The following is a 20899-nucleotide window of genomic DNA, read 5'->3' as shown; positions in this document are numbered from 1 at the left end:
CATTGGGACCACTTCAGAGAGTAGTTAAGATTCAAACACATTGCTTTGTGCCTGGAGTCACATGTAGACCAGACCAGCTCCAACTGCAAGCTGTGGAGGGGTTTTCTGCCCTGGCTGCATGCCTCTCGTTGTGTGGTTAATTCAGTGCCTGGGGGTGTGGGCATGTGGCATACCTTGGCACACCTTTAGTGTTCAGACTATAAGAGACCATAAGACATCGGAGCAGAAATTAGGCCATTCAGCCTATCGAGTCTGCCCAGCCATTCAATCATGGCCGATACATTTCTCAAACCCTGTTCTCCTGCTTCCTCTCCTTGATAATCAAAAACCTATCCATCTCTGTCTTAAATAAGACTGACCTCCATAAATCCACTGTTTTGCGACCAATGGGCACCACAGGGGCTAACATAGATGATTTTCTCCAGGAATGACAGAAGAATTTAAACTGTGAGTTTCCTTTGAGGCTTTGATTCTTGTCGCAGTCCCTCTTTACCTTCTGATGCCTGTTCACTCACTGATCTTAAACCACAATTAAACTCCCAGCCCTCTCCTTGTTTCCCAGCACCTATGAAACTCCAATTTATGGTTCTGGTAATCTTATTTTTGTGAACTCTGAGACAATTACATCTGAGATCATATAAGCGACCTCTGATTTGAGAATCAATCAGATCCTCACAGAGTGACCCAAACTCGGAAGAAATTGCAAAGTGTGCATCTGATCCCACCGCTGAGGATCATGTAACTGAACATGGGGTCGAGGTTATAGCTCAGAGATTGAAGCTACCCAGCCAGCTAATATCCAGCTTGTTGCTCTCCCAGTTTTCCTGCAAGCAGGGAGCAGCTTCCTAAGGCTGTTGCTGCATCTCAAACACAGTCATTGAGTGATGCAGCACCAGGAGACTCCGCAGTGAAGGGAAAGACAGAAACCCGCTGAAAACGAGTCATGCCAAAGTACAGCGAAAAGCTGTGTTTGCGAGCAATAAGGTAACATTCGGTAATAAAGAGTTTTCTTAGGCAGCAGTGGGGGAATGCTTGTCTAAAATCGGTTCTTTATGATTTTCTTGGAGGCTTAAAGGTGGCTACCAGCTCATAGCCCACCACCAGCTCAAGGCTCACCACCAGCTCATGGCTCACCACCAGCTCAAGGCTCACCACCAGCTCATAGCCCACCACCAGCTCATAGCCCACCACCAGCTCAAAGCTCACCACCAGCTCATTGCTCACCACCAGCTCATAGCCCACCACCAGCTCAAAGTTCACCACCAGCTCATAGCTCACCACCAGCTCAAGGCTCACCACCAGCTCATAGCCCACCGCCAGCTCATAGCCCACCGCCAGCTCATAGCCCACCACCAGCTCACAGCCCACTGCCAGCTCATAGCTCATCACCAGCTCATAGCCCACCACCAGCTCACAGCTCACCACCAGCTCATAGCCCACCACCAGCTCATAGCCCACCACCAGCTCATAGCCCAACACCAGCTCACAGCCCACCGCCAGCTCATAGCCCACCACCAGCTCACAGCCCACTGCCAGCTCATAGCTCATCACCAGCTCATAGCCCACCACCAGCTCACAGCTCACCACCAGCTCATAGCCCACCACCAGCTCATAGCCCAACACCAGCTCACAGACCACCACCAGCTCATAGCCCACCACCAGCTCATAGCCCACCACCAGCTCACAGACCACCACCAGCTCATAGTCCGCCACCAGCTCACAGCCCACCACCAGCTCACAGCCCACTACCAGCACATAGCCCACCACCAGCTCATAGGCCACACCAGCTCACAGCCCATCATCAGCTCACAGCCCACCACCAGCTCCTAGCCCACCATCAACTCATAGCCCAGCACCAGCTCACAACCCACCACCAGCTCATAGCCCACCACCAGCTCACAGCCCACCACCAGCTCATAGCCCAGCACCAGCTCATAGCCCATCACCAGTTTGTAGCTCACCACCAGTTCATAGCCCAACACCAGCTCATAGCCCACCACCAGCTCACAGCCCACCACCAGCTCACAGCCCACCACCAGCTCATAGCCCACCACCAGCTCATAGCCCACCACCAGCTCATAGCCCACCACCAGCTCATAGCCCACTACCAGCTCATAGCTCACCACATTTCCTGATATGGTCTTCTCTACAATCCAGTCCCAAAACAGTCCTTCCTGTTGAGACCTAGTTTACTGCATCAGGTGCTCCCAGTGTGGCCTTCTCTACATGAGGGAGACCAAATGTAAACTTAGGGAATGGCTCAACGAGCATCTCAGCCAGGCCCACAGGGATCAACCGGACCTCCCAGTCACCATTCATTTTAACGAGTCCTCCCATTCCGCTTCAAGCATGACCATCCTTGGTGTCCTCCATTGCCATAAATAATCAAACTGCAAATTGGTGGAACAACACCTCATCTTCTGCCTGGGCAGCCTACAGCCTGGAGGACTCAACATTGAGTTCTCCAATTTCAAATAACCTCCCTTCCTATCCCCCGACTCTCTTCCCAGCTCCTCACCCTCCCTTCCACTCCTCCCAGTCACCTATCGTATTCATCCCTCCCATCGACCAACTAGGTCATACCCTCTACATGTCTTCACCTATCTCCATTTCATCACCCTCCCCCCACTTTATTTGCAGCTCCCCTTACCCCCACCCCCAGTCCTGAAGAAGGGTTACACCCAAAACATTGACTTCTCCACCTCCTGATGCTGCCTGGCTTGCTGTGTTCTTCCAGGCTCCTGCCAGTCTACCAGCTCATAGCTTGGCAACTTCAGTGAAAAATTGTCACAATGAAAAGAAAAATACCTGCATGTGTAATGTATAAGTGGAGGTTATGAATTTATGAATTTTTCCTTTCCAATGGCAGATCATAGTAAGCAAGGGCATTGATCACAGAGTGAAAAAACACTTGCACAGAGTGAGGAATACAGGTTACATTGCGAAGGATGAGATCAGCATTAACAGGATCAGCATTATTTGAATTTAAGTTTATACGTGTAGGATGGTTATAAGAAATGTTACAGTTAGATCTACTGTAGGGAATTCACAAGGAGTCTCCTGGTATTGGCGCCACTTTGTCCTTTTAGAGACAGACAGTGAGGGCGACTGAGAATTTGTGAGTGACAGACAGAAACAAAAATAAACAGGCAGACAGAGGGAGAAGGAAACAGAGGATTAGAGACATTGCAAGAAACACAGAGAGGAAAACAAAAAAAAACAGAAAAGGTGAGAGAAAGACAGAGAGCCACCCAGTAACAGAGATAGGGCAGTGAGATGCAGGGATAGGGAGACAGGCAGAGAGAAAGAGACAGAGATAGATGCAGGAAAGGAAGGAGAGAGACAGAGAGAGATGCACACAGAAACAGAAATAGAACAGAGAGATAAAGGGATAGTGAGAGAGAATGAGATGGAGATAGAAAGACAAAGATAGACAGAAAAACACAAACAAACAACAAAAAGAAGGGAGGGAGAAAGACAGACAGGTAGAAATGGACACGAGAGAGAGGCATACAGAAACAGAGAGATGGAGACAGAAAGACACAGACCAAGGGAATAACAGAAGAACAGAGATAGATAGAAGCATAGAGGGAAAAAGGATACACACAGACAGATAACAGAGGGGGAGTTAGAGAAAGAAAGACAAAGGGAAAGATAGATACAGAGAGAAGGACAGAGAGAGAGAATGGAGGATAATGAGAGAGAATCACACATGGAATTAGACAGAAGAGAGAAAGACAGAAAGACAGACACTCAAAGGGAGGAGACAGGGAGTAAAGCACACAGAGAGAAATAGTGGGGGGACAGAAAAAAGATAGAAAGAGAAAGACAGAGAAGAAAGAAAGAGAGAGACAGAAGGATGGAGAGACAGAGAAAAAAAGCAGATCAATAGAGACAGAGAGAGGGAGACACAAAGCAAAACATAGAGAGCGGGGGACAGAGAAAAACAGATAGAGGAATAGAGACAGAAGGAGAGATGCAGTAAGGCAGAGAGGGAGTTTAAATGATGAATACAGACATACATCAAAAGGGAAATCTAAACTCGAAGAAAACAGAAAATGCTGTAAATACTCAACAGGTCTGACATGATATGTGGAGAGAGAAAAAGGTTTAATGTTTCTTATGAAAGCTGACAGAGCTGAATCTCCATCTCTCATGAATATTCCCAACACTGGTCGCATTTCCTTTGGATTCCAGTGTTTTAAGTGGGGATTGGTCCATGTCCTCTCTGATTGCCCATTGGTTGGAGAAGGGTGACTGATGGGGTCTGAAAAGGTTCATGGCAAAAGGTCATGGAGTTGAAATGTTTAATGCTGCTTCTCTGTCCACTCGGTTATCTCCAGCATGTTCAGTTTTTAGTATCACTACTGTAGTAGCAGCTGCAGACACAGCCCCGTTTGTGCACAGGGGCTTTCGACTGTTGAATACACTGATATCATGGAATGTGGAAGTTTGTTCTTTGAGGGGTGGGTATGGGAGCTAGAAGCCCCTGGAGATGTTGCAATATAACTATAAACACCTGGGTATGTGGCTTAGTGTCCTTGCTGGAAATTTTCCCAGTTTTCTTCAGTCTAATTTATTTATGGATTTGGGTTGGAACTAACCTGACGTCAATATTTATAATACTTTGCCAGGAAAGTTCACGCACAGGAAAGAGTAGATTTACTTCATCTGAGTCAGCAAACCCTGAGCCAGCAACACAGAGACCAGTCAATTAACCTGAGTCTACCAACTAATTTGAATCAATCACTTCAGTCACCTTACCTGGGTCAGCACTTGGAACCAACACTGTGACCAGTTAACTGGCCAGGAGTCAGTTAACCACAGAGTCAACTAACCTGGGTTCACGAGCTGGGGGTCAACTAACCTGGGCCAGTAATCTGCTAATCTGAATCAAAAAACTCGCTTCAGGAGTCAGCTCCATTAGATCACCACTGGGACAGTCTGTAATCCGGATCAACACATGGATAGTCTATAGTCTGGATCAGCACTGGCACATCCTGTAATCTGGATCAGCACTGGAATAGTCTATAATCCGGATCATCACATGGCTGGTCTATAATCTGGATCAGCACTGGTACAGTCTCTATTCCAAATCAGCACTGGGGCAATCTCTAATCTGGATCAGCGTGGGATAGTCTATAATCTGGGTCAGCACTTGGACAGTCTATAATCTGGAACAGCACTGGGACAGTCTGTAATCAGGAACAACACTGGGAGAGTCTATCATCTGGAACAGCATTGGGACCGTCTATAATCTAGAACAGCATTAAGACAGTTTATAATCCGGGTCAGCACTGGGACAGTCTATCATCTGAATTAGCACTGGCACAGTCTATAATTCAAAACAGCTCTGGGACAATGTATAGTCTCGATCTGCACTGGGACGGTTTATAACCCAGCTCTGCACTGGGACAGTATCTAACCCAGCTGTGCACTGGGATACTGTCTAGCCGGGGTCTGCACTGGGACAGTATCTAACCCGGCTGTGCACTGGGACAGTGTCTAGCCGGGGTCTGCATTGGGACAGTATCTAACCCGGCTGTACACTGGGACAGTGTTCAGGCCGACTCCTGGCTGCAATTCCCCGCCTCCCTCGCTCTCTGAGCCGGACTCTGCTTTCCCGGGATGTCGGCGCTAGACGCTGCCGGCTTCGTGCTGGCCATGCTGGGCTGGGTGCTGATCGGAGTGTGCCTGGGGGTAGACCAGTGGAGAGTCTCCAGTCTGGACGGCAGTGTCATCACCACCTCTACCATCTACGAGAACCTGTGGAAAAGCTGTGCTAGCGACTCGACCGGAGTTTACAACTGCAGGGACTTCCTCAGCCTGTTCGGCCTCTCAGGTACATTCTAGCAGCGCCCCGAGGAGAGTGGAGGGGTGTGTGCGTGTGAGAGCAGGGAAGAGGGACAAAGCAGGGTGGCTACAGCCTTCATACTGACACTGGGTACCCCATTCTCCCTGTTTCAGCCCCTCCCATAATCCTGTAGCAATTCCAAATTAATCCCACTGCTCACATTCTCTCCATAGTCCTGTATCAATCCCTCAACTAATCTCACTCCCCAGCGCTTTCCCTATAGCCCTGTGTCAATCTGTAAACTAATCTCACTGTCCCATTCACTCCCCATTGTTCTGTATCAATCCCAAACTAGTCCGAAGACGTATGGGTTAGGTGAATTGGTCATGCTAAATTGCCCATAGTGATAGGTGCATTAGTAGGGAGTAGGTGAATGGGTTTGGGTGGGTTACTCTTCGGAGGGTCAGTGTGGACTTGTTGGGTCGAAGGTCCTGTTTCTGCACTGTAGGGAATCTAATCTAATCTAATCTATTCCTACTGTCCTGCTCTCTCCCCATGGTCATCTATCAATCCCAAACTATTCCCACTGTCCCGCGCTCTCCCCATGGTCATCTATCAATCCCAAACTATTCCCACTAACCCACTCTCTCCCCATAGCCCTGTACCAAACCTAAACTATTACCAGTGCCCGCACCTCCCTGTAATCCTGTATCAATCCCCAAACTAATCCCACTGTCCCACACTCTCTCCATAGCCCAGTACCAATCCCAATTTAATCCCACTGCCCCACACTCTCTCCATAGCCCAATATCAATACCAAACTGTTTCTACTGCCAGGCTCTTTCCCATTGCCATATTTCAATTGCAAACCAATCCCACTGCCTTGCATTTTCCCCTGTATCATTCCACTGCCCAGCTTTTTCCACAGTCCTGTATCAAATCCTCAAATTAATCTCACTGCCCCATTCTCTCCCCATAGCCCTCCATCAATTCCAAATGAACCCCACTGTACTGTCCTCTACTCATAGCCTTTTATCAATGCCAAACTAATACCTCTGCCCCACTGTCTCCCCAGAGTCCTATATCAATCCCCAAACTCATCTCACTGCCCTACCTTCTCCCCATATGCCTATACCAATCCCAAACTAATCCCGCTGCCTCGCATTCTCCTCATGGTCCTGTATCGATCTAAATACTAATCCCACTGTGCCACTGTGTCTCCACTTACCTGTATCAATCCTCAAACTAATTCCACTGCCAGACTCTCTCCCCAATGCCATATTTAAATCCCAAACTAATCCCACTGCCCCGTGCTGTCCCCATGGCCCTCTATCAATACCCAAACAAATCCAACTGTCCAGCTCTTTCCATAGCCCTGTATCAAATCCTCAAGCTAATCTCACTGCCCCAGTTTCTCCCCGCAGGCCTGTTCTATCCCAAACTAATCCCATGGCTGTGCACTCTCCCCACAGTCTAGTATCAATCCCCAATCTAATACCACTGCCCCACTCTCTGCATAGCCATGCATTGGAGCTCTGTATCAATCCCAAACTAATCTCACTGCCCTGCTTCCTCCCCATAGTCCTGTATCAAACCCAAACTAAGTTCACTGCCCGGCTCTCTCCCCATAGTCCAGTATCAAACCCAAACTAATTTCAGTACCTCACTCTCCCCCAGTAGCCCTGTAACAATCCCACATCAATCACACTTCATTCATCACTCTCCCTACGTATGCACCTCCCAATAGTCAGTCCTACAGCGGATTGATGAGAAAACATCTCAAATACTATGTGCCGTTATGGTCTCCTTATTTAATTAAGGATGTAAGTGTGCTGGAGACGGTTCAGAGGAGGTTTATTAGATTTATACCTGGGATGAGTGGGTTGTGTAATGAGGAAAGGCTGCCCTGACTGGGCCTGTACCCACTGACATTTGAAAGAGCGAGGGGTAACTTGATCGAAGTGTACAAAATGCTGAATGACCTTGACAAGGTGAATGAGCAAAGGGCTGTCTCTCCTTTTAGGTATGTCCAACATAAGGAGGCATTGCTTTGAAATGAAGGGTCACCCATTTCGGACACAGAGTGAAGGGAAACATTCTCTCTCCAATGGTTGTGTGACTTTGGAATTCCTAACATGCAGGGATGGTGGAGTCATTGAATATTTTGAAGGGTGGGTTCTGGTTGGGAAGGAGACGCAGTGGTTTTTGGTGGTAAATGGGAATGCAGAATACTGACAATTAAACAATGATCTTATAAAATGGTGGAGCAGGCTTGAGGGGCCAACTAACTAAAAGTCCCATTGCCTCACTTTCTCTCCACCGTCCTGTATCAATCCCAAACTAATCATACTGCCCCGCTCTCTCCCCATACCCTGTATCAATCCCCAAACTAATCCCACTGCCCTGTGCTCTCCCATTGTCCAGTATGAAACCCAAACTAATGCCAATGTCCCATTCTCTTCCCATAGCCCTGTATCAATCCTAAAATGATTCCCACTTCCCCCTCTCTTCCCATAGCACTGTATAAATCCTTAAACTAATCCCACTGTCCTGCTTATTCCTCATAGCCCTGTATCAACCCCAAATGAATCCCACTGCCCCATTCTGTCCCTATAGCCCTCTATCAATTCCAAACTAATCCCACTGTCCTATGGTCTCCCCATAGACCTGTATCAATCTGCAAACTAATCCCACTGCCCTGCTCTCTCCCCATAACCCTATATCAATCCGCAAACTAATCCACCTGCCCTGCTCTCTTCTCATAACCCTGTATCAATCAGCAAACAAATCCCTTGCCCTGCTCTCTCCCCATAACACTGTATCAATTCGCAAACTAATCCCACTGCCCCCCCCCCCCCCCATAGTTCTATATCAATCTAAAAACTAATCCTACTGCTCTGCTCTCTCCCCATAGCCCTGTATCAATCCGCAAACTGATCCCACTGCCCCAGTCTCTGCCAAAGGACTAGACATGGCAAATACTGGAATGATGCTGCTGATAACCATGGAATCTAAAACCAGGGATCACAGATGATGATATGGGTTGGGATGAAGAGAAATGTCTTTAACCAGAGAATGGGGAGCCTGTGGAATTCTTTGCCACAGAAAGCAGTTGAGACCAAAACATTGTGTGATATCAGGAAGACGTTCCATATTGCATTTAGGGTGAAAGGCATCAAAGGATAGAGGAGGAAAGCAGGAACAGGTTATTGATCTGCCATATTGAATGGTGGAGCAGACTCAAGGGCTACATGGCCTCTCCTACTCCTGTTTTCTTTCATGTTCCTCTAATTCCGGTCTCTTGTGTATCCCCAGTTTTAATTGTTCCACCTTTGGCTTCAGTTACCTAAATTCCCCCAAATCCCGAGCTTTGGAATCCTCACCTGACATCATTAAAACTACCCTCCCACCCACCCACAACTCCATCCTACCTCCTTCAAGCCCATCTCCATCACCGGGACTCTGACAGCCTGCTCCAACATCTGCTGCTGTGACTCAGTGTCACACTTGTGCTACCTTGAAGCCCCTTTCAGTAGGCGCTTTACAAATGCAGTGTTATCAATCAGCACATACTCGTACTCAAGAAAAATAACAGAATGCTGGCCTTTCCATCTAAGAGGACTGCAGTGTAGGAATTCAGAAGTTATACTGCAACTATACAAAACCCTGGTCAGACCTCACTTTGGAGTACCGTGAGCAGATCTGAACTCCACACCTTAGGAAGGGTATATTGGCTTTAGAACAGGCACAGTGTCAGTTTACAAGAATAATACCTGGACTTCAGGGGTTAAGTTATGAGCAAAGATTATGCACATTAGGCCTGTTTTCTCTAGAATTTAGACTGTTAGGAAGTAATCTGGTCAAATCTTCAAGATAATAACAGGAAAAGACAGAATAGATAAACTATTTCCATTGGTTGGAGAGTTTAGAACTGGGGCATTGTCTAAGCATTGGGGCCAGGTCATTCAGGTGAGATATTAGGAAGCGCTCTGACACACAAAGGCTGCAAGAAGTTTGAAATCTTCTCCCTCAAATGACAGTGGATACTGCGTTAGTTGTTAATCTTAAACCTGAAATAGACTTTTTTTTATTAAGCAAAGGAGTGAAGGGATATGGGCCAAAGGCATAAAGGCCACAGATTGGCCAGGATCTCATTGAATGGGGGAACAGACAAGAGGGGCTGAATGGCCCATTTCAATGTTCAGACAAATTCAGAAAAGGAGGAATCCATTTGACCCTTAAACAGTGCTGCGCCATTCAGCAGCTGACCCGATTGTGCTACCTTCCTGCATAGTCCTCTCCATTCCCTGTAAACCTTTCGTATACTCTGTCACCCACATCTGCTCACTGCTGCCAGCACCAATCGGCCCCCGAATTCCAGAGGCTGTTTTGGGCATTGTGAGGGACCCTGGGGAAGTGGGACCACTCAATGCAGCCGGCAGTCCTTTGGTATCTCTGGGACTATTATCCTCTGAGGCAAAGCGCTGTCAGTACAAAGGTGTGTCCCCAAATGATATGAAGGTAAGAAAGGACACAAGTCCGGCCCTGGGAGTGTTTGATGGGGGACAGTGTAGAAAGAGCTTTACTCTGTATCTAACCCCGTGCTGTACCTGTCCTGGGAGTGTTCGATGGGGGAATAGTGTAGAGAGAGCTTTACTCTGTATCTAACTCCGTCCTGTCCCCGACCTGGAAGTGTTTGATAGGGGACAGTGCAGAGAGAGCTTTACTTTGTATCTAACCCCATGCTGACCCTGTCCTGGGAGTGTTTGATGGGGGACACGTGGAGGGAACTTTACTCTGTACCTAGCCCCTTGCTTTCCCTTACCTGGGAATGCTTTGTGGGACAATTGATGGATACCCTATTGTACGCCTCCCTAAAATCTCTGATCTCACCCCTTCCTGTTTCACTCTCCTTCCTGTCACCATAGCCTGGGAGACAGTGTCTTGACATTACCCCTATGACTTGTCTAGTGAACAGGCCAAACCCAATATTTCAATGGAGTCAGGACAGTGTTGTCCTGAGAGTGCTCTGCATTGATCTTAGATATCAGGGGGCTCAGTTCAACAGGACACCTGATGTTGATTGCTACCTTATTCCGCCCCCAATACCCCGGGCACCCATGTTGAAAACCGTATTAAAGAAACACTGAGGACTACAAAGGTACAGAATCTACTCTTTTTGGATCAAGTGTTGGGTTATCTGGAGAGTTGTTAATATGCATTCAGATGAAGCCTTTAAAGACCTTTGACGTGAATGGCTTTTGAAACAAGGATAGAAGACAGATGAGAAACATTGTCCTGCTGCCGAGCAACATGAGAACGAAGGGTGAGGCCCTCAACCCCATTCAACCCCTCAAGCCTGTTCTGTCCATTCAACGAGATGAGGACTGACCTGTGGCACTACTCCATGAAACAGGGAGAGACAATTGGCCTGTTAGAAAGAGAGAACTTCTCAGTAGCTCATTGAGTACGGCAAGTTTCGTTCAGAGAGGGGTGCAGGTGAACTGGGTACAATCAAAGACCTGTAACATCAGCAGCATAGTTTGGCAGTCTCCCTAACAGTCGGGGCAGAAGAAAAGTCCCGAATGCTTTATATGTTAGTGACAGAAAGGTTCCGTCAGCAGAAGGTGATAGAAGGTAACATGGAGTGTTTGCACAAGAGACAAAAAGAGCTCAGCATGGCCACACCCATTGGGACAGTCCGTTCTGCTATAACGTGACAATTGTGTTCCTTGTGCTGTAGACGATCGCTAACCGAAAATCGCTCTGTCCGTTCAGCAAAAAGTTTGTGTTATCCAAACAACGTCCACAGTTCGTCAATCGCGTTATAGCCAATCCGTGCTGACAAAACCCACGTTATAGCAGAACGTCCTGTATGGTCGTTTAAGGTGGAGGGAGGTGACCGTTCACTTGAGGTTTGAGTGTCTCTAAGTTGGTTGTTGAGGGTAAAAAAGGTTGTATCTTTTTCTCTCTTATTTGTAACGAGACCGTTTCAGATGGCTTTTGCAAAAGAGTTTTTTCTTTTTTGCATTCTTTTGTTAATAAATAAAATTTTAATAAAATAAATAATGACGTTCTTTTGTTAAACGCACACTGACAGTCTCCTTGAAATATGATCAGTGACTATGAACAATTTAAAACAAAACTTCAACTTTTGGTCCATCAAACCAAGTTTCGATCTGGGGTTTAACTTGCCCAGCTTTACCATCAGCTGGGATCAGGGCAGTAAAGCCCTGGCAGAACCTCATCTGAGCCCATGAGTGATTTGGTTCTTATTGCTTGGGTGTTGTTTGATCGCATTGTCAAGGATCTCATTCAATCCAGGGACGGATATGATGGGGACATTGTCTGTAAGGTGTGATTCGGTGAGTATGGTCGGACAGTCTGCGGGACAGCTCTCCTAAATCTGGCTCAAGTCCTTAGATGTCAATTCAGGGGAATGTGACAAACTGAGAGAGAGAGCTGTTTTGCTGTTGCTGTATGCAAGATAGAAGACAACAATGTTTCAAACCTCCTTCAACTGCACCCATAACCTCTATATCCAGATGGACAAGGATATATGGGGACATCACTTCCTATAAGTTCCCCTCTGAGCCACTCGCCATCCTGACGTAGAATATATTTGCCATTCCTTCAGTGTGGCCAGGTGAAAACCCCTGGAATTCCCTCCCCACCAGCACTATACTGAACGGACTGCAGCAGGTCAAGAAGGCATGTGTCTTATTAGAATTCAGCAATAGGGCGCTCAGATCGGAAGATTTGAGTCGAACAATGTGTTCTTCTCGATGATCGACTATGGGATGGATCACCACTCAGATCACAGTCCGTGTTTTATCAGCCCTACTGCGAACTGTAATAAGGCTTAATGCGTGAACTTTGAAGCTGGGTTGAGATAACAGCGAGATTAGATTACAGAACCTTGAGACAACTTTCCGATACGAACCCAATGTCCAGGTTGAGTGTGTTCTGTGTTTCGGCATTTACTATCTTTTTTACATCCGCTCAACAACTCACCTCTTTACACAGCATGAAAAGCCCTCCATCGCAGAGTGAACTCTGTTGCTGTGAGGGAATTTAAATGTTCCTGAGCTGGTTATAACCCAATATGAGACAGCAACGATTCCAATCTGGATTAACAATTCACCCCTACAGAACTTCTCTGCTTCGTCACACCAGTCCTTCATTACTCCAAGTCTGCTTTTCATGCATGCATGTATTGTCCAGCATTCCCAATATTCTAAATAGGAGATGGAGTTTGATTTGGATAAATGCAAGATATTGCATTTTGGTAAAATAAACAATGGCAGGACTTCTACAATTAAAAGCAAAGTCTTGAGTGGTGTTATAGAACAGAGGGACCTAGGGGCTCAGCTACATAATTTTTGAACTTTGTGTCGACAGGGTGGTTAAGAAGGCGTTTAGCATGCTTGCTTTCATTGCTCAGACCTTTGGGTATAGGAGTTGGGACATCATATTGAGGTTGTACAGGACGCTAATGAGGCCACTCCCGGAGTACAGTGTCAAGTTCTGGTCTCCCTGTTATAAGAACGATATCATCAAGAGGGTTTAGAAAAGATTTACCAGGGTGTTGCCTTGAATGGACGGTTTGAGTTATAAGGAGAGGCTGGGTCTTTTTCTCACTGGAGCGTAGGAGATTGATGGGTGACATTCTCGAGATTTATAACATCATGAGGGGTGTAGGTAAGGTGAATGGTAGCTGTTTTTTCCCTACGATGGGGGATTTCAAAACTAGGGGGCATATTTTTAAGGTGAGAGGAAAAAGATTTAAAAAGAACATGAGGGGCAACTTTTTTACACAGAAAGTGGTTTGCGTGTGGAATGAACTTCCAGAGGAAGTGGGGGATGCAGGTACAGTTACAAGGTAAAAAAGACATTTGGTTAAGTACATGTATAAGAAACGTTTGGAGGGATATGGGCCAAGTGCAGGCAGGTGGGACTAATTTAGTTTGGGATTATGGTCGGCGTGGACTGAAGGGATTGTTTCTGTGCTGTATGACTCTATGACTCTATAAACTAGTATTTAAATTGCTAATTTCCTCTGTAATTACTCACTATATAATACAATACTATACTAATGTACCTCCTGGCTTTTCCACATCCATGCACTCACTGTGAGCGTACATCTTCTGGCTAATTCAATAATGACACAGTTTAAGCCACACTGTTAAACTGAGAGCTTGTAACATGGTGGCAGGGACTGAGATTGAATGTTGAACATTGAATTGGGCCAGATGGCTTACTCCTACTCCTACTCCTTATGGTGATGTGCAGCAGGTTCCATATCAAATTAAAGTTGACTGTCACACAACTAATCACTGATATGAGCATCAAACTATCCTGCGTTGTCATAAAATCTGATCCTATCATGTAATAAAGCTCTTTACTTCTGTATAGAGTATCACAGCATGCTATAATGTTCAAGTGTAAAAAACGTAAGAAATGGGAATAGGTCATTCAGCCCATTGAGTCTGTCCTCCCATTCCACACGACCATGGTGATCTTTGGTTTCAATGTCACGTCCCACCCGCTCTGTATATTCCCAAACATCTCTCAGTGTCAACCCCGTCAAACTCCTTAAGAACCTTGTAGTTCTCAATGAGATCACCTTGCGTTTTTCCAAACTCCAAAGGGACAGTGCGGTGGCTCAGCTGTTAGCAACACTGCCTCATAGCACCGAGGTCCTGGGTTCAATCCCAGCCTCGGGTGACTGTGTGTTCTTCCCCATGTCACAGTGCCTAGAGTGGGGAAGTAACACTGAAGATTGTGTCCTTTAAACGCAGACAGCAGGAACCACATTTCTGTAAGTCTGCTTGGTTTGTCCATATGTCCCACTAATGCTGAGTGACCCTCAGATCCTGGCTTGTTTAGGTCAGCAATTCAAGTACTAGGTTGGTAGGGACTTGATACCTGTGATTGGGTACTGGGTATCTGCAATGCTTTGGTTGGGGCACTAGGTATCTGGTGATTTTTTTTACATTCACTGGTGGGATGTGGGCATTGCTGGCTGGGCCCAGCATTTATTGCCTATCCCTAGGTCCTCCTTGAGAAGGTGGGGGTGAGCTGCTTTCTTGAACTGCTGCAGTCTGCCTACAGTGCCATTAGGGAAGGAATTCAAGGATTTTGACCCAGTGACACTGAAGGAACGGTGATATATTTCGAAGTCAGGTTGGGCAGTAGCTCAGAGGGGAGCTTGCAGGGGGTGGTATTCCCATGTATCTGCTGCCCTTGTCCTTCTAGATGGAAGTGGTCGTGGGTTTGGAAGCTGCTATCTGAGGATCTTTGGTGAATTCCTTCAGTGAATCTTTAGATGGTACACACTGAGCATCAGTGGTGGAGGGAGTGGATAATTATAAATGTGGTGCCAATCAAGCAGAGCCTGCTTTGCCCTGGATGGTGTTACGTTTCTTGAGCATTGGAGCTGCCCCCATCCAGGCAAGTGGTGAGCATTGAACCTGCCTTGTGCCTTGTAGATGGTGGACAGGCTTTGAGGAGTCAGAAGGTGAGTTACTCGTCAGTGTTCCTAGCCTCTGACCTGCTCTTGTAGCCACTGCATTTATATGACCTGGGCAATTTTCCACATTGTTGGGCAGATGCCACTGTTTAAACTGTATTGGAAGAGCTTGGCTAAGGAAGCAGCAAGTTCTGGAGCCCAAGTCTTCGGGACTATTGCTAGAATGTTGTCAGGACCCATAGCCTTTGCAATATCCAGCGCCTCCAAAATTTTCTTGAGTTGAATGGCTGAAGACTGGTATCTGTAATGCTGGGGGGCACTGAACGATGCTTCAGCTTTACCTTTTGCACTGATGTGCTGGGCTCTTCCATCATTGAGGATGTCGATATTTGTGGAGCCTCCTCCTCTAGTGAGCTGTTTAATTGTCCAGCACCATTCACGATTGGATGTGGAAGGACTGCAGAGCTTAGATTGATCTGTTGGTTATGGATTCCTTAGCTCTGTCTATCACTTGCTTCTTATGCTGTTTTGGCAAGTAATCCTGTTTGGTGGCTTCACCAGGTTGACACCTCATCTTCAGATATGTCTGGTACTGCTCCTGGCTGCACCCTCCTGCACTCTCCATTGAACCAAGGTTGATCCCCTGGCTTGATGGTAATGGTTGAGTGGGGGATATGCCAGGCCATGAGTTTGCAAATTGTGTTGGAGAACAGTTCTGCTGCTGTTGATGGCCCACAGGGATGCCCAGTCTTGAGCTGCTAGATCAGTTCAAAGTCTGTCCCAATTAGCTTGGTGATACTGCCACACAACATGATGGAGGGTATTCTCAATGTGAAGGTGGGACTTGGTCTCCACAAGGACTGTGTAGTGGTCACTTTGACCGATACTGTCATGGACAGATGTTTCTGCAACCGACAGATTGGTAAGGATGAGGTCAAGTATGTTTTTTCCTCTTGTTATTCCCTGCCCACCTGCCACAGACCCAGTCTCGCAGTGATGTCCTTTAGGACCTGACCAGCTTGGTCTGTGATACTGCTGCCGAGCCACTCTTGGTGTTGGACATTGAAATCCTCCATCCCCTGAGTACATTCTGTGCCCTTTTCATCCTCAGTGCATCCTCCTAGTATTGTTGGACATGGAAGAGTACTGATTCATCAGCCAAAGGAAGATGGTACATGGTAACGAACAGGAGGTTTCCTTGCCCATGTTCAACCTGAGGCCATGAGACCATGGGGTCTGGAGTCAATGTTGAGGATTCCCAAGCAATTCCCTCCTGACTGTATCCCACTGTGCCACCATCTCTGCTGGGTCTGTCCTGCCAACAAGACAGGATATATCCAGAGGTGGTGTGGTGGTGTCTGGGACATTGACTGTAAGGTATGATTCCGTGAATATGACTATATCAGGCTGTTGCTTGACAAGTCTGTGAGACACTCTCCCAATATTGGCACTAGCCCCCACCTGTTAGCAAGGAGGACATTATGGGATCGACAGGGCTGTTTCTGCCGTTATTTTTTCCGGCGCCTAGGTCAGTGCGAGGTCGTCTGACCAGTTTCATTTCTTTGCTGAACATTTGGGTGATTGATACAACTGAGTGGCTTGCTAGGCCATTTCAGAGAGCCGTTAATTGTCAACCACATTGGGCTGTGGGTCTGGAGTCACATGTAGGCCAGACCAGGTAAAGGATGGCAGTTTCTTTCCCTAAAGGACATTCGTGAACTGGATGTGTTTTTCCTGACAATCAATTTATTGAATTAATAATTCCAAATATTTGTTTTTGAATTCAAATTCCACAATCTGCCATGGTGGGATTTGAACCTGGGTCACCAGAATATTAGATGAATTTCTGGATTAATCGTCTCTAGGGTGACATAGGTTAGCACTGCTGCCTCATGGCACCAGGGACACGTGTTTGATTCCAGCCTCGGATGACTGTCTGTGTGGAGTTTGCACATTCTCCTTGTGTCTTTGTGGGTTTCCTCCAGGTGCTCCAGTTTCCTCCCACGATCCATAGATGTGCAGGTTAGGGTGGACGGGCTATGCTAAATTACCCATAGGGTTGTGCAGGCTCGGTGGGTAAACCTTGTGAAAATGCAGGATAGGGTTATGGGGCCTGGATGGGAGGGTCAGTGTGGACCAGTTGGGCCAAATGGTCTCTTTCCACACTGTAGGGATTCTATGATCTAGTGATAATGCCACTAGACCATTGCCTCCCCATAACTGATTGGACACTGGTATCTGTTTGACTGCATGGTGGGTATCGATGTGGTGATTTGACTAGTTGACTGGATGTTGGGATTGGCTTGTTTCCATATTCTATTGCAGTGTGATGAATTGACCACCCAACCTCTGTCTCCTGTTTTTAGATTATATCCGTGCTTCCCAGGCCTTGATGATCATTTCCATCTTGTTGGGATTTTTTGCTGGAATTACCAGTTTGTTTGGACTGAAATGCACACTACTGGGTAACACGGAACCCACTGTGAAGGCAAAGGTGGCTACTGCTGGAGGGGTCCTGTTTATTATAGCCGGTGAGTGGGTGGGGAGCTGAGTCCCAGTGCACTGTGTAAGGGGGAGTGGGAAGGTGTGTATGTGTGTGTCTGTGTATGTGTGTCTACATGTGTTTGTAAGTGTGTGTGAGTTTGTGTGTGTGTGGTCAGTTGGGGTAGGAGCTGGTTGGTAGGGGAGTTGAGTGTGGATCCGAGGGGTGTAAGATGGGTGTTGTGACCAGGGGAGGATGTGACACAGGGAGAATGGGATTTCAGAGGGTGTGATTTGGGGTGTGTGCGAGTTGGGGGTGGAATGTATTGGAGGGGTGTTGAGTTGCGCAGGTATGAATTCAGAGGCTGTGAACTGGTGAGCTATGAGTTGATGGTCTGTGAGTTGAGGGGATTGGAATTGGGAGGGTGTGAGTTGGGGGTGTGTGAGTTGAGGGCGTGTACGTTGGAAGGGTTTGTGTTGGGGAGGTGTAAGTTGGGGAGGGTGTGAGTTGGGAGCGTTTGAATTGGGAGGGTGAGTTGGGGAGGCTTGAATTGAAGGTATTTGTGTTAAGAGCATGAAGATTGGGAAGGTGTGGGTTGGGAAGGTGTAAGTGGGGGAAGGTGTGAGTTGAGAAAGGTGTGAGTTGGGAATGTGTGGGTTGGGAAGGCGTGAGTTGGGAAGGCGTGAGGGGGGAAGTTGTGAGTAGAGAAAGGTGTGAGTTGGGAATGTGTGGGTTGGGAAGGTGTGAGTGGGGAAGGTGTGAGTTGGGAAGGTGTGAGTTGGGAAGGCATGAGTGGGGGAAGGTGTGAGTGGGGGAAGGTGTGAGTTGAGGAAGGTGTGAGTTGGGAAGGCGTGAATTGGGAAGGCGTGAGTGGGGGAAGGTGTGAGTTGGGAAGGCATGAGTTGGGAAGGCGTGAGTTGAGGAAGATATGAGTTGGGAAGGTGTGAGTTGAGGAAGGTGTGAGTTGGGAAGGTGTGAGTTGGGAAGGTGTGGGTTGGGAAGACGTGAGTGGGGGAAGGTGTGAGTGGGGGAAGGCGTGAGTGGGGGAAGGCGTGAGTGGGGAAGGTGTAAATTGGGAAGGCGTGAGTGGGGAAGGTGTAAATTGGGAAGGCGTGAGTTGGGGAAGGTGTAAATTGGGAAGGCGTGAGTTGGGGAAGGTGTGAGTTGAGGAAGGTGTGAGTTGGGAAGGTGTGGGTTGGGAAGGCGTGAGTGGGGGAAGGTGTGAGTTGGGAATGTCTGAGTGGGAGGTGGGAATTAGGTCTGATTTTGAAGGATGTGAATTGGGGGAGATGGGAAATGAGAGTGTAGGTCCTGGGAGTGAGTTTCATGGGGGAGGGAAGGGGGTGTTGCTAGTGATTAGTGCTGTGAACTCTGCTCATTCTGCTTTCCTCAGTGTTTAATAATACTGTAATTCTGAGGCTGTGAATAACAGTGGTGGGTTTGAGGATGCATAGACTGAGGATGGTGTATTTGGCATTGGTGCATTTGGTGTTGGTGCATTTGGCATTGGTGTGTTTGGTGTTGGTGTGTTTGACATTGGTGCATTTGACGTGGTGTGTTTGGCAATGGTGTGTTTGGCAATGGTGTGTTTGGCATTTGACATTGGTGCATTTGATGTTGATGCATTTGACATTGGTGTATTTGGCATTGGTGCGTTTGACAGTACGTTTGAGGTTGGTGCATTTGACATTGGTGTGTTTGGCGTTGTGTATTTGACAGTATGTTTGGAATTGGTGTGTTTGGCATTGGTGCATTTGGCATTGGTATGTTTGGTGTTGGTGCATTTGGCATTAGTGTGTTTTGCATTGGTAAGTTTGACATTGGTGCATTTGGTATTGGTGTGTTTGGCATTGATGTATTTGGCATTTGACATTGGTATGTTTGATGTTGGTGTATTTGGTGTTGGTACGTTTGACAGTGTGTTTCATGTTGGTGCATTTGACGTTGGTGTGTTTGACATTGGTGCATTTGGCATTGGTGCATTTGGTGTTGGTCTGTTTGGCACTGATGCATTTGGCATTGGTGTGTTTGGCATTGGCACATTTGATGTTGGTGTGTTTGGTGTTGGTGCATTTGGCATTGGTGTGTTTGGCATTAGTGTTATAAACATTAGCATGTTTGATGGTGATATTTTTCTTCCGCAGCCCTGTGTGCAATGGTCCCAGTTTCCTGGTACGCCTTCAATGTCACTGTGCAGTTTTATGATCTGACCTACCTCGGAACCAAGTAAGTGACTGCCACGTGGTGAGCTGGCATTCCTCAGGCAGGTGACAGTTTGGGTCACCATCCAACATTCAAACCTGACTCCTTTGCACAGGAACATGCCCACATTGAAGGGAGAGAGCAAAACTATCCTTGAGAAAAGGGTGGGTGCCAGTATTGGGACGCACTGTCTCAGTGCAGTATTCCCTCAGTGTTGTGTCTCTGAGTGGGTAACCCCCTCACTGCTGGCTCTCTCACCCTGGGTTTAAGGTCCCCGAGTGAGATGTGAACCCCCAGTGCAGCGACTCCGAATTGATGCATATTTTGGATGCCGCAACCAGAGATGTGACTCCCCCGAGGGTCGAGGTTGGGCAGATTCAGCATCCGGGATGACCGAGTGAATACATGACCTGGATTTAGGCCTTCCATCCCTCCCGATTCATCAATCCGTGTGGATCAGGAGCGGAAGTAGAGTCATAGAGATGTACAGCATGGAGACAGACCCTTCGGTCCAATTTGTCCATGCCAACCAGACATCCCAATCTGACCTTGTCCAATTGCCAACGCTTAGCCCATATCCCTCTAAACCTTTCCTATTCATATACCCATCCAGATGCCTTTTAAATGCTGTAATTGTACCAGCTTCCACCACTTCCTCTGGCAGTTAATTCAATAGACAATAGACAATAGGTGCAGGAGTAGGCCATTCTGCCCTTCGAGCCTGCATCACCATTCAATATGATCATGGCTGATCATCCTTAATCAGTATCCTGTTCCTGCCTTATCTCCATAACCCTTGATTCCACTATCCTTGAGAGCTCTATCCAACTCTTTCTTAAATGAATCCAGAGACGGCCTCCACTGCCCTCTGGGGCAGGGCATTCCACACAGCCACCACTCTCTGGGTGAAGACGTTTCTCCTCATCTGTCCTAAATGGTCTACCCCGTA

At 47.3% G+C, this 20899-nt stretch overlaps 1 protein-coding gene across 2 annotated transcripts in view; it reads left to right on the top strand.

Moving 5' to 3' along the window:
* Window positions 1-4685: 4685 nt before the first annotated feature.
* The window catches only part of LOC122544364 (claudin-15-like), a 28922-nt gene continuing 12708 nt past the window's right edge, over window positions 4686-20899 (top strand). For both annotated transcript variants that reach the window (XM_087983070.1, XM_043683597.2), the window contains exons 1-3: window positions 4686-5842; window positions 17633-17797; window positions 19893-19974. In XM_087983070.1, the coding sequence (XP_087839196.1) occupies window positions 5629-5842; window positions 17633-17797; window positions 19893-19974 (461 nt within the window). In that variant the 5' untranslated portion in view covers window positions 4686-5628. The remainder of the gene's footprint in view (window positions 5843-17632; window positions 17798-19892; window positions 19975-20899) is intronic.

The sequence above is a fragment of the Chiloscyllium plagiosum genome, unplaced genomic scaffold (assembly GCF_037043375.1).
Source record: "Chiloscyllium plagiosum isolate Xiang-an unplaced genomic scaffold, Cpla_swu_hap1 HiC_scaffold_44, whole genome shotgun sequence".
Classification (NCBI taxonomy): Eukaryota; Metazoa; Chordata; class Chondrichthyes; order Orectolobiformes; family Hemiscylliidae; genus Chiloscyllium; species Chiloscyllium plagiosum.
The sequence above is the reverse complement of the archived record's forward strand: the minus strand, read 5'-3'. Positions and strand labels throughout refer to the sequence as shown.